This window comes from Oncorhynchus keta, chromosome 11 (assembly GCF_023373465.1).
Source record: "Oncorhynchus keta strain PuntledgeMale-10-30-2019 chromosome 11, Oket_V2, whole genome shotgun sequence".
NCBI lineage: Eukaryota > Metazoa > Chordata > Actinopteri > Salmoniformes > Salmonidae > Oncorhynchus > Oncorhynchus keta.
In genome coordinates, this window is record NC_068431.1 from 44,123,097 (window position 1) to 44,137,242 (window position 14,146).

At 43.4% G+C, this 14,146-nt stretch overlaps 2 protein-coding genes across 3 annotated transcripts; both read left to right on the top strand.

Moving 5' to 3' along the window:
• Positions 1-541: 541 nt before the first annotated feature.
• LOC118373910 (protocadherin-10) lies at positions 542-6,139 on the top strand. 2 transcript variants are annotated; one of them, XM_035760199.2, is made up of 4 exons: positions 542-3,303; positions 4,416-4,477; positions 5,025-5,131; positions 5,333-6,139. In XM_035760199.2, the coding sequence occupies exons 1-4, from the start codon at positions 775-777 to the stop codon at positions 5,641-5,643; spliced, it is 3,009 nt and encodes a 1,002-aa protein (XP_035616092.1). In that variant the 5' UTR covers positions 542-774; the 3' UTR covers positions 5,644-6,139. The 2 variants fall into 2 exon arrangements, with proteins under 2 accessions (XP_035616092.1, XP_052313225.1); XM_052457265.1 differs by having other exon boundaries at positions 5,336-6,139.
• A 1,051-nt stretch (positions 6,140-7,190) lies between these two features.
• Positions 7,191-13,337, top strand: LOC127905960 (protocadherin alpha-C2-like). The gene is made up of 2 exons (XM_035760200.2): positions 7,191-10,308; positions 13,170-13,337. Exons 1-2 carry the CDS (start codon positions 7,855-7,857, stop codon positions 13,197-13,199), a joined length of 2,484 nt encoding a protein of 827 aa, XP_035616093.1. The 5' UTR covers positions 7,191-7,854; the 3' UTR covers positions 13,200-13,337.
• Positions 13,338-14,146: the final 809 nt, after the last annotated feature.

Here is a 14,146-nt window from a genome sequence, read left to right on the forward strand (position 1 = left end):
TAAGGTTTATGCAATAGATTTGATTGTAGCCTAGCCTATTACTTTCTTCTTCTGCAATTGGTCATTTTGAATGAAGCTACTGCAGTAGGTCTATTTGACAAACCGAGGATCAAATAAACATGAACCATTTGTAACCCCAAAATGGGTAAGACAGTTTTTCAAATATTAAAGCATGCGATAGGTCACATGAACCATGCATGCTATTTTGTATCGTAACCTTCAAGAGAGAGAAATTAGTTGAATTCAACTAAACTGTGATAGCCTATCATTTTAGCCCCCCGTCCCGTAGAAATTGGGCTAAATAACACGGTCGCTGCATTTGATTAGTGCGAAAGATTAGCCTATGGTGTTGTGCTCAAACTGGAATCAGAGCAGATGTCGCTTTTCCCTATCGGAATACTGGGATTGAGCCAATAAACACACGCACGCACGCGCGCGCGCGCACACACACACACGCGCGCGCACACACACACACACCAGAGCATCACAATGCTAATCAGAGACACCAACCTCCTCCGCGCACCCCTCCCTCTCTCCTCTTCTTTTCTCACTCACACACACATTCAAAGACACTCGGCTGGGGCGAACTCCAAGGCTCCACTTCAAGTTGTGGATGCTATTAGCCTATATCTTTATATTCACTTTTTTTCCATTTAGAATAAAAGAGTACAATTCGAAAATGATTATTTACAAAATAATATATATTTAAACGTAATGATTTTCTAACTGAAACCCATGGAGTGTGCATTTTTTGTAGTATAACCCGTCGCTCAGATGGACCTCCGAGGCGCGAAGAGACGGCTTGGGGGGATATGGCAGGTGACATGCCTAGCTCTCGTCGTATGTGTCCTGGATTTAGCTTGGGCTCAGATTCGTTATTCAATCCCTGAGGAACTGGAACATGGCGCTTTTGTTGGAAACATAGCCGAGGACTTGGGTTTAGACGTCGAGAGACTCTCTGCGCGCAGGTTCAGGATAGTTTCAGGCGCAAAAAAGCAATACTTGGAGGTGAATTTAGAAAATGGTATTTTATTTGTAAACGAAATAATTGATCGAGAGGAACTATGTGAACAGAGTCTGTCTTGCTCTTTCCATTTGCAAGTGGTAATCGAAAACCCATTGGAACTGTACAGGGTTGAGGTGGAGATTTTAGATGTGAACGATAACTCACCCAGTTTTCCGTGGAGTGAGTTTAATTTGGATATATCCGAGTCGGCGGTACCCGGGTCCCGCTTCCCACTAGAGAGCGCGCAGGACTTGGACGTTGGAAGCAACTCGCTCCGCTCTTATCTGCTGAGTGTGAATGAACATTTTGTCCTGGACATCCAGACGCGTAGTGATGGCAGTAAGTTTGCGGAGTTGGTCCTGGAGAGCCCCTTGGACAGAGAGCAGCAGAATACGCACCAGGTGGTGCTGACGGCCGTGGATGGAGGCTCGCCCGAGAGATCTGGGACAGCGCAAATCAATATAACAGTTCTGGATGCAAATGACAACGCGCCCGTGTTCGACCAGTCTTTCTACAGAGTGAGGCTTGTGGAAAACGCACCGAAGGGCACCGTTGTGATAAAACTAAACGCATCGGATTTGGATGAGGGTCCTAATGCGGATATCACATACTCTTTCAGCGGGCATGCTCCCATAAAAGTGCGCGAGCTTTTCAGTGTGGATTCGCGCACTGGAGAGATCAGAGTGAAAGGTGTCGTAGATTATGAAAAGGCCAGGATGCATGAGATATATGTGCAAGCCAAGGACAGGGGCCCGTCGGCAGTGGCCGTGCACTGTAAAGTTCTAGTCAATATCTTAGATGTGAATGACAACCTCCCGGAGGTGATCTTGACATCAGTGTCCACACCTGTCCAAGAGGACGCACCACCGGGGACTGTGATAGCTGTCATCAGCGTCATGGACAAAGACTCGGGTGAAAATGGAAATGTTGACTGTGAAATTCCACATCATGTCCCCTTCCAGCTCCACTCATCTTTTAAGAACTATTACACTTTGGTTACTTGTGATTTTTTGGACAGAGAGACGGTGCCAGAGTACAACATCACTCTCACAGCAAGAGATATGGGCGCACCTCCCTTGTTCACAAGGAAAACTATTTTGGTTCAAGTGTCAGACATGAACGACAACACACCCCGATTCAAGCAGCCATCATACACCGTCTATTTGACAGAGAATAACGCACCAGGAGCCTCAATTTGCTCGGTTACTGCCCTGGATCCAGATTCAGACCAAAATGCCTATCTCTCTTACTCTATTCTGGAAGGTGATATACATGGGATGTCCGTGTCCACCTACGTCTCCATAAACTCAGACAACGGGAATATTTACGCATTGCGTTCTTTTGACCATGAGCAGCTAAGAAACTTTCAGATTTTAGTCCAAGCACAAGATGCCGGGTTTCCACCCCTAAGAACCAATGTTACCGTAAATGTCTTTATTTTAGACCAAAATGACAATGCACCAGTCATAGTAGCACCTCTACCCCAAAACGGCACCGCGGCGACTGAAGTGGTGCCCAGGTCAGTTGATGCTGGCTATCTTGTGGCAAAAATCACTGCGATGGACGCAGACGCAGGTCAAAACTCGCGTCTGTTCTACCAGGTGCTCCAGGCAAACGACCCGAGCCTGTTTAGCGTCGCTCTGTACACGGGCGAAATCAGGACGATTCGCCGATTTGTGGAAAAAGACCCCATAAGGCAAATGCTGGTCATTCTGGTCAAGGACAACGGTCAGCCACCCCTTTCGGCCACAGTTTCCATCATCCTGTCAGTTGTTGACAACGTGCCAGAATCGCTGCCTGATTTCGGCGACCTCACACTGAGCCCCCAGTACCGCTCGAACCTCACGCTGTACTTAATAGTGTCTCTGGGCGTTATCTCGTTCACGTTTCTGGTGGCTATTATCGTCCTGGCAGCGATAAAGGGATACAGGGACAGACATTCCATTCGGAGGTATAACTTCTCTCTGAGTGCATGCTGCGGGTTCCGATCAGAGGAATCTACCACTGATGTGTTCAAGAAGTCCAACTTGAACGTGCAGATAACCACAGGCACCAAAGGATCCACGAACTGCGTTGAGGCAAATGGCAAAGGCCCCCTTTCTCAGCCATACTGCTACAAGATGTGTCTGACCCCGGAATCATCCAAGAGCGATTTCATGTTCCTAAAGTCATGCAGTCCGATGAATGCGACTCCACAGAAGAATAATGCCAAGGGCGCAGACTACCCCAAATCGGGTTGGAGCGCACAGGACTCCCGCAGCCTGATAGTGAACAACGGAGCAACTATTCCGAACGAGGTAAATGGTATAGGCCTGTACTGCTCCAAATATAATCACATCAGACCTCCAAGTAATTATAATTTATAATTTTATTTCTATAATTTTGATGATTGTCACTCATGCTTGTTCAACAACTAAGAAATATTGCAAATTATAAATCTGTCAATAAACGGAAAGTAATTACGCACAAGTCAGGAAAGCTGATTATATTGGTACCGCTACCGTTTAAAGTACAAAATATGACTTCCAAAGTCATACTATTAAAATGGTGCATGAAGACTATATGTATTGAAGTGGACTGAGACACACTTATACTATTAGGAGCGAGTGAGCTAAGGGCAGGGGCAAACGTCACTGGTTGAATAATCCTTAAAACGGTCCGTGGTTATTCTATCCACCATGGTTTATATGTAATATAGTGTAATATATAATGTAACATAAATCAATTGTAGCCCAGGTGATACCGTAAACGTCTAAAGGCTTATAGAAATGGAGAAGTCATGTGATGTATTACGTGCTATAAGCAAAACATCTTATTGCATTGTTATTCTGATTGCCTCAGCAATCCAACAATTTCCATTTGTCTGTTCAAGGATAAACTGACGCTGCAAGGCCTTGAACGTGAATAGAGCAAGACGTCCATAGTGTGATGGGACTCATACAGTACACACAGTAATATATCAAAGAATGAATGTATCCGAATATAACTGTTTAAAAGTCATGAAATAAATCAATAAAACACGCAGAACGCATATACATATGTACGATCACTCTGATGACTGGGGATGGTGGCTCACTTGCAACTTCACATAATCTGCTTCTCCCTAGGGATACTCCGTCGTGCCACAGGGGGGCAAGAGTTGCATGCCTGGGTGCGTTAATGGACTGTAGTAGGCCTACTGTAGAACATTAGTGCAAGACGTGATACAACTGTACTGCTCATTTTCCCATTCATTAGTTCATTTATGAATTCCTTATTGATTTATTTCAAGTGGCAATTGAAACTATCCACCGCATGGTACATCATTTAATATTTCTCACAGACTCATATTTATTTGTGGCAATTATATTTAATTGATGTGGGCTATCCTTTCAGCTGTATTAACCTATCTACGTCCTCAATTGTGCAGCTCAAGCAAGCGAACATGGACTGGACATTGACGAAAAATCGACGAAATTCAGCACACAAAAGGTCAACAAAAATGCTGGTGGAAAAAAAAACAAGCGAGCACACACACATTTCACATTTACATTTTAGTCAATTAGAGACGCTCAGTTAGTGCATTCATCTTAAGATAGCTAGGTGGGACAACCACATATCACAGGCATAGAAAGTAATGTTTTATTCTATAACGTAGCTGTCAGTAGAGTGTGGTGGTGGTGGGGGTTGAGGTGAGGTGAGGAGGGGGATTATTTAAGATACAGTTTGAAGAGGTAGGGTTTCAGATGTGTTCAGAAGATGGGCAGGGACTCTGTAGTCCTAGCTTCAGGGGGAAGCTGGTTCCACCATTGGAGTGCCAGGACAGAGAAGAGCTTGGACTGGGCTGAGCGGGAGCTGCACTCCGGTAGAGGTGGGAGGGCCAAGAGACCAGAGGTGGCAGAACAGAGTGCTCGGGTGTAGGGTTTAAGCATAGCGTGAAGGTAGGGGGGGGGGGCATGAACGCACACACACACACACACACACACACACACACAACAAGGAGTCATTCTAGTTCCTTATTTGTATTTTCTTTCTACAGCTTTAGCACCATGGAGAGGACCTTCCCACGTAGACCCAGGCCGGACCCTGATGGCTTCTCCTGCCCGGTGGCACCGCAGTACTATACCTGGGGTAGTCATATGCGTGGTACGTGGACCAGGAACCTACAGTGTCCCAAAATATTCTATACCAATACTACAAGACAACAAAATACAGACCGGCAGTCTCGAGATATAATTATAACACTGACGCCATGACATTATTTCACACTTGTGGTTTCTGCAAATGTTGCTATTGCAGAAACCACACTAACTAACGAACACTTTCTTATGTGATTTGTTTTGTTAGCAGAATACAAGATGTCCTCCCAGGTCGAAGGGATTGGAGGGGTTGGAAGTGTAGGAAGGGTTCCAAACCGTTCGTGGACTCCGAGCTACACCCAGCCTCCATCTGCACAGCCACCACCTGACTACCAGCACAACGTCTACATCCCTGGCACACCGTCTGGGTACTGCACTCTGAAGCCTGCACCCAGGGGGGAACTGGATGTCTACAACTCATTCTCTACGTTTGGAAAGAATAAGAGGTTCACCTCTAGCTATGACCCGAGCTTTGACCAGAGAGGGGACAACCTGATAAACAAGGACTTTTTTAAATGAATATATTAGAAGACACTGTGCGTACAATTTAATACACACTTCCGTGGATGTTCGTTAACTATTAATATAATCAACCCATATAGTTTAAACCTCTGTGCACAAGGAAAATTAAAATAGTTTAGTATAATTGAATCCATGCTTCGAACACATAACTTAATACTTTACAGCATATTATTTTCTCTCAATACAGCAGTGTCATAATTCTCTCTTTTCATTTGTATCATGTACAGTCCTGGTTGATAATGATGATGAGATTGTGCAGATATAAGGGAAATTATAGTCACTTGTGGGGATAATGAGGAAATGATCTGTTCCCAGCAGTTATGGCAAATTCTCCAAATGCCTTGAGGGTTGCGTTGTGAAGATTGTGCACGGCATTCTGTTAGGCAGTAATTTACAAGCATGTATATCATATTGTTGTACTTTATACCTTCATGTTTGACCCGCTTGGCTTCTTAAACGTGTTTATATGTATAAAATCGGATTTTACTGCTGATTTATTTTAATCAATGTGGGTTAGGACGGGTGGACTGGAGGACACGCAGAGCCTTACGTTTGGCTACGGGACATACAATGGAGTTGTGGACATATAAATACAATCTAGATTCAAGAATGTAGAATATATTTCTGTGGTTGGAGCCAATGCCCGTGGAAGGTGGTGCTGAATTGACGTAGACAATCGCTGTGACGTTGACGTCACATTATGATTATTGCGTCAAAAGTTGAATTCTTATCTATCTGTTGCTCTGAGATTTAGAGCCATATCGCTATCGCTCTGTTGTTGCTTTTGCAGTGCGACTTCTACTGTCAGATCGAGGCCATCTCAAGTTCTGGTTTTGAGGTGCTGCTGATTATGACAACTTGCAAGGGAGTTTTATCACAGGTATGTATAGCATAATTAAAATACTGCCTTGCACGTTTTACAGACCATTTAGTGGGGCCCGTATATGAGCCTAGCTCCGTCAACATGAAATCAAAGAAGCAGATTAAGAGAAATTGCAATATGTGAGGAAGACTATTATTTTTATATTTTTATATTTTGGCGTTTCGAATCCACACGTAGATCAAGTGTGCTTTGATATTGGACACTGTGCCGCTGTTCCCTAAGAATTTTCTTCACCATCACACAGTCAGGGGATGTGGCTTGACATCGACACTAGCTAGGTTGACATCCAAAAAGCGACAGATTTTCATGCGAATATTCTATAATTCGCATAAAGAAAATATACGCTTTTTTCAACCAGTGGTGTTTCCAGCAAATGTATTTGTTGCAGAAAAAAAATCTGTGCATGATGATGTAGTCTACACAAAATGTACGTTTTCATTGAAATGTTGATGTAGGCCTACAGTATAAAAATCTAACGTTCAATGTGTTTCCATAGCATTTTCAACTCTACAGATAGTTTTGTCACACGCTCTAGCCAAAAGCGCGCAGATACAGTGCGGGTAGGCTGTGCGGGTAGGCTGTGCGGGTAGGCTGTGCGAGTAGGCTAGTCTACATGATGAGATCAGTATGGTTAAGAGCGATAATATAATTGATTTGTCAAACGGCAGTAAAGCATCTATCATCATGTCACCGGAATAAGACCATCGCTCATTCAATCAATCTTGTTTGGAGATCCAGATACTGTGTGGCGCAGTTCATGTGGCTGGGTGCTGAATTTAGGTTGGCTCGGAATTTACGCAGACTATCCTCGTGACGTTAAAATCACATTACGATTACTATTATTCTATTTATCTTTTGCACTGATTTTATTTCACGAGATCAGTGTTGCTCAGAGAGGCCCTGGCGCTGTTATCGTGCTTGTCGCTGTCGCAGGAGGACGATAACGTGAGGGAGAGGCCAAGTTATAGCTTTGAGGTGCTGATTATCACAACTTCCCGGAAGGTTTTTAACAAGTAGGGGCGTGTAGTGTGCTTTCGAAAGATTACTTTTCGTCTGCAAACATGCATTAATGTTACATTCAAAACATTTCCACATAGCTCACACAATGTCGCTGTTCCTTTACGACTACTCAGCAGACGTCATCACGATTGGGAGGGCAACGCACCGCATTTGTACCGCGTGGAGGCTTGGTATGAATTCCCCGGTGCAGAAGAGAAGGCTACCGATTGTTTCTCACATAAACAATAGCTTTTAGATGTAAATATATTCGGCTTCAACGCATTGCTACAAGTACTGTTATATTTTACCATATTTGGTTTGCAATAATGGCTTTATCCATTGCAACTGTCTGGACAAGGTGCGCCACGGTTCTCTTTGTATTCAGCGGGATGTGGGGAATTGCTTTGCCCATTACTCGCTACTCTATTCCCGAGGAAATGCAAGAGGGTTCCGTTGTTGCAAACCTGGCTACAGATTTGGGACTTGACGTTCGCGCTCTGGTAACACGCAAGGCAAAGCTTGACATCATCCACACAAAAAAATATTTGGACATTAACAAAGAAACGGGAGAGCTGTTCATACTTGAAAAGATAGACAGGGAATACATATGCTCGAGCAAGACAACGTCTTGTTTTCTTAAAACGGATGTCATACTTGAAAATCCCATTCGTATTTTTTACATTGAGCTTGAAATCATGGACATAAATGACAACGCACCTGTCTTTCGAAGGGAGACAATGCAATTGGATATTTCAGAATCTACCGCTCCGGGAGAGAGATTCTCTTTGACAAATGCTGTGGATGCAGATGTCGGTGCGAATTCTATTAAGACTTACTATTTGAGCGAAAGCAAGTATTTTACAATTGAAATACAGACCGGAAGCGATGGCTCTAAATATGTAGATTTGGTTATCAACAGTAATTTAGACCGAGAGGAACAGGCGGTGCATAATTTAATATTAACCGCTGCAGATGGTGGGGTTCCTGCGCGCTCATCCACAGCCAGTATCTTCCTTAGAGTTCTGGATATCAATGACAATGCCCCCTTTTTTAACCAGCCGATATATGCTATTAATGTAACTGAAAACTCCCCAATTGGAACTCTAGTAATGAAGTTGAACGCAACAGACTTGGACGAGGGCACGAACGCAGAGATTACATATTCATACACGTTATATACATCCGAGAAGACGCAAGAAAAGTTCTATCTAAATTCAAATACAGGGGAAATAAAGGTGAAGGATGTGATTGATTTTGAGGAGAGTCACAGTTTCGATATATATATTCAAGCAAGAGACCAAGGATCGAATTCGTTATCTGGAGATTGTAAAGTAATGGCGTTTATTACCGATCTGAATGACAACTATCCTGAGGTCACCATTACATCTTTTAAAAGCACGGTCAATGAAGATGTTGTCATTGGAACATTGATAGCAGTAATCAGTATAAGCGATAGGGACTCTGGGGACAACGGTGAAGTTGAACTCACTTTGAACCAACAAGCATCCCTACCCTTCGTTCTCGATAAGTCTTCGGAGGATTACTTTGCTCTGCTTATTTCAGAACCACTGGACCGTGAGACAATTCCAAGATATGACATCACTTTCATAGTCACAGACAAAGGAACACCTCGCTTATTTGACAATGAGACAATCACCTTGGAGATACTAGACGTCAATGATAACGCACCAGAATTCCCCCAGTCGTTCTACACAATCCATGTTGTGGAGAACAACATCCCCGGCGCACTGTTGACGTCACTCAGTGCTTTTGACCCGGACTTCCACGAGAACCAGTATCTGGTCTATTTTATCATGGAGAAGGAGATCGTCAACACGTCTATGTCCATGCTGTTCTCCATTAATCCAGAGAATGGCAACCTTTATGCTCTAAAGACCTTTGACTTTGAAAGGGAGAAGGAGTTTCTTTTCCACATAGAGGCCAGAGACTCTGGGTTACCTCCACTCAGCAGCAATGTGACAGTTCACGTCCTCATTCTGGACCAGAATGACAACACCCCGCTCATAGTGTCGCCTTGGCGAGCACAGGGCTCGGTGATTGAAGAGGTGATCCCGAGGTCCGTTGATAAAGCATTCCTGATTGTCAAAGTAATAGCCATTGACACAGACTCATTACAGAACTCACGGGTCACATATCAGCTTCTACAGACCAGTGACTCTACTCTGTTCAGTCTAGATCAGTACAACGGGGAGATCCGGACCACAAGAATGTTCAGCTACAGGGACCCCCGTCACCAGCGGCTGGTTGTTGTCGCCAAAGACAATGGAGACCCTGCTCTTTCGGCCACAATTACCATCAAGATATCAACAGTAGAACACATGGTGACGCCATTCTCAGAAACTACTGAGGTGCCTTTAGAATTTGACTTGTTCACAGACTTAAATCTGTATTTGGTCATCGGTTTGGGTTCAGTGTCCTTCCTGCTGTTGATCACCATATTGGTGATCATTGTGCTGAAGTGTCAGAAACCGAAGCCCATGAAGATGCCTCCTGCTATAAATATGAATCTGAACAGTCTGAACAGGAACAGTGTGATCAGCAGAAACAGTTACATCAGCCAGAGGAGCTCCACCATCGCTGATTCCACCCTCATCTCCAGTGATGCCTACTGGTACAGCCTGTTTCTGGCAGAGACTAGGAAAGGCAATGTGGTTGTCAGACAGCCTATAGTACCCAAGGGAGCAGGCTACTTTGTGTCCAGTATACCCAGAAGCACAGGTCCCTCAGAGACCAGCGACTCAAGAGCATCCACACTACAGGTATGTGCTCCTCTGAGATGGAGGCCTGGAGCAGTTTTCCTCTTGTATTTCTTCATATGAAATGCACACTCCTCCTTCCTTCATGTAATCACAAATCAGACAAGGGTGGATTAATGAAAGCAGTAGCCTTGCTTTCATTGAGCCTATAATGCATTCACTGATTACATGAATGAAGGATGCATTCAAAAAATATTCAGACAGGGCCTCGTTTTGCAAAGAACATTATTTCCCCTGTTGAAAAAATATTCTAGACCAGAGCTACCTCTGCATGTTTCTATGTTCTGGCACTGCGCACCCTGCAGACTGAGTGACTGTTTGACCCACTTCACAATGTCATATTCATTCCTCTTAGAGGAGGAGCCTACAGACCCTGTGTCGCCTCAGTGCAGCTCTCAGCCTTCTACTAACACACTCCAGTTAATGAACAGAGACTGTGGTAGTGTGCTATTTAGAACTACATCTCTGACCAGGGTTTACCAATTCGAGGATGCTTGAGGTTGGTTTGTTAAATAAACCCAATTTATTTCTAAGGATCTATGGGATGTCTGCAGGTTTTATCGTGTTATGCTCTGCTCTAGTCCTGTGGTGTTTGAACACAGGCAGTCTATTGCTGTGTGTTTTGTAGACATTAACAGAAATACTTATTTGCTTTTAATTTGCCCTGCTGCCTTTCAAACTATACTGGGGTTTGGCTCCGATTGCTTACGTAAGTCATTGAGCCATGCTAATTCCCAAGTCATGTTACTGCCACTTCCTTTCATTCTTTGCTTGCAGTTCATGCAATTTTAATGCATTAATAAAATGGCTTTCCAAGATCGTCTGTGTGCTGTTGTCTCAGACATTACAACTCTTTTGAGGTCAGGGAATTGAAAACCAGGCCTGGGGTTTGTGTAATAATAAAACTAACCCGGGGGAGAAGAATGGACTCAAGTGAACTCTTTCACAGATCAACTTCGTACAGTGTAATATTAATGGGAAAGTCGGTGTAGGCTAAACATTGTATGACATTGTGTTTATTCTAATGACATTTGTGTAGATGTGTGTTTGTCTTTGTGTATTTTTTTCTTCAGTTGCAGGCCCAATAAGACTGAACTGAACTGGCATTTTAATTTCAGCTTTGATTTAGGGACAAGGCAGAGTCCTCTCCATTGTACTGCCATGACATGAAAACTAACGAGATGGATTGGATTAGTGGAGTGTGTTTTAAAAAAAAGTGTGTGTGTGTATTTTGAACCTTTCTTTTTTCCTATTCTAAAGTACTCAAAATGAAAGGAAGCCCATTCTACAGCTGGAGGTATGCTCGTTGCTGGCATCATGTAGGAGCACTGTGATTGGTGTAACTCAAACTAGGATTATGTTTCTAGGCCTGTACTTTTGGATCAATTTTCTAATAGTCACTTTTATCAACCCAGATGTGGGGTTGATCTGTGTAGGCAGAGTTCGGTGTCCTTTTTAAAAGGGGGCATGGATTGTATAATGTCAGCAAAGAGCAGACAAACATTGATTCTCAGAGAGGAGGCAGAGAAAGGACAATGAATTCCTGCACTCTTAGAAAAAAGTGTTCCTAAAGGGTTCATCGGCTGTCCCCATAGGAGAACTCTTTTCGGTTTCAAGTAGAACCCTTTCCGCAGCGGATTCTACATGGAACCCAAGATGATTCTACATGGAACCCAAGAGGATTCTACATGGAACCCAAGATGATTCTACATGGAACCAAAACGGGTTCTTCAAAGGGGACAGTTGGGGACAGTTGAAAATCCCTTTTTATGTTCTAGACAGCACCTTGGTTTCTCCCTTTCTCTATTTTTCATCTGTCCCCTTCCCCTGACACTCACTGCACACCCTCCTTTCCATTGACCTTCATTGTGATGCATCTGTGAGCTATGAATATTACATTTGGAAATCTCTCTAAAGCGGGAAACCAATCACTCACTGACAGCTGAGATTAGGCCCAAAGTGGCTGCCAGGTCAGAATAATAATGACAATATGTGGTTTGTTTGGCAGAGGCTCACAGCAAAGCTCTAAGCACAAATAACGTAGAGGATTAAGGTATGCACTGTCCTGGTCCTGAGCTCTCAGTGTGTACACCTGTCTCAGAGCAGTGGATGCATCATCCAGCACCTCTGTCACATCCACACACATCATATTTTAGCTCTGCCCCTGCTGCCCAGCAGCCACCTCTTATCACTGGCCCAATACAAGGGAAAATATTTCAATTATGATCAGCATGGTGTCAGGCAGTGGCCACAGACTAACACAGACTAACTAACACAGACTAACTGTGGCCTCCATAAACATAGTACCAATTGCCCTGCACGCACGCACAAGCACGCACACACGCTCACACGCACACACACACACACAATTGTACTAAAATAGTTCAAACGCCAGCCTGCCTATCTCCCACTCTCCCAAACTGTGATGTGCATGTCTCTATGGTACATACAGCCCTTTCATTTTTCCTTATTCTTGTCATTTGTTTGGTTTTATTCAAATTTCACTTGCTTGGTTTTTAATCTGGCCTAGATGCACATGATAGATCCATTCTGTAATTTGTCCTGATTTCTATTGTCTGTGACGATAATAAAATAAGGATTTGAACAAATAGCCCATGTAGACATGTTTATGGAACTCACCATGCACACCTCCCTACATAATCCAGAGCATGATAATTGTTTAAGTAACTCAGTATGTAACACCCACCCATGTTTGATTGATTGATTGTGCAGTAACCAGTCATGTCCCAGTTGAGGGATCTTATCAGTTGCATGAGTTGTGACTCCTTAAAGGCTGTCAGTCAAGCTGATCCCCTCCTCTCTCCATCTCCTATTGGCTGACTGTATTTTCTATTTATTGGCAGGATTCCAGGGCCAGCAGTGACCTGCCATGATGTCCTCATTCTGGGGTATTCAGCTGGAGAATGTTCAAAGCTGTTAAGAGCGACACCAACACCCCTCTTCAATCACTGGGATCCAACAGTTACTTACCTCTGGGGGCAGCTCCTCCAACCCTCTGCCCTCCTCGAACAGACCACACCTGTAGACTACCTTCATCATTTTCCATCAAGCATGAATCTGCATGGCTACATCGACAGGTACTTGCATTTAGAAAATATCCTAAAGAAGAAAGGAACTTAACATGATGTCTTTATGCAAAGCACCCTCTGTTAACATTGGAGCAGGCACTCAATATCTTCCAAAATCCTACCTTACCTCTTCAGGAAAAACATGACACAAAAGGGATATTCTGTCGTGTCCTTGTGATGGTACCTCATTGTGATGTCATAATGCATTATTGGGGTATGTGAGAGAGGTCACAATCATAGAACAAAAAAAACATGTGCAAGAGAAGGATGTTGCCAATGCCTTCCATAACCCCTTTAGCTGGTGAAATAACAATCTCAGTTCATCTGTGAATGTGTAGTGTGCACACTCTAGGTAAGAAGTTTAGTTTATTTTGATTAGAAATAAGACTTAACATTTTTCATCATTTTTGCTTTCTCGATCTTGTTTTTGGCTCCGGACATCAGCCTATAGTATGGAATTATTCATTTCCTGATACATGGTGTTGGATGTGCATGTTGAGTTACTACTATAAAATAGATCAATACCTGATACCTGTCATCCAATGAGCCAGGTATGAGAGAAGTACCCCATGTTGCTCCACTTCACATTGCAGACAGAGTTAATATATTCTCACAGTTCAAATATTTATGAGCACATTTGACAGCGGCACTATATTTAGTATATTTTGATGATAGACATTTCCTTCTCAGCATATCTATATAAAGCACAGACTAGAATCCATTTCTAGTGTGAGATCATGTCCAAGGAAATA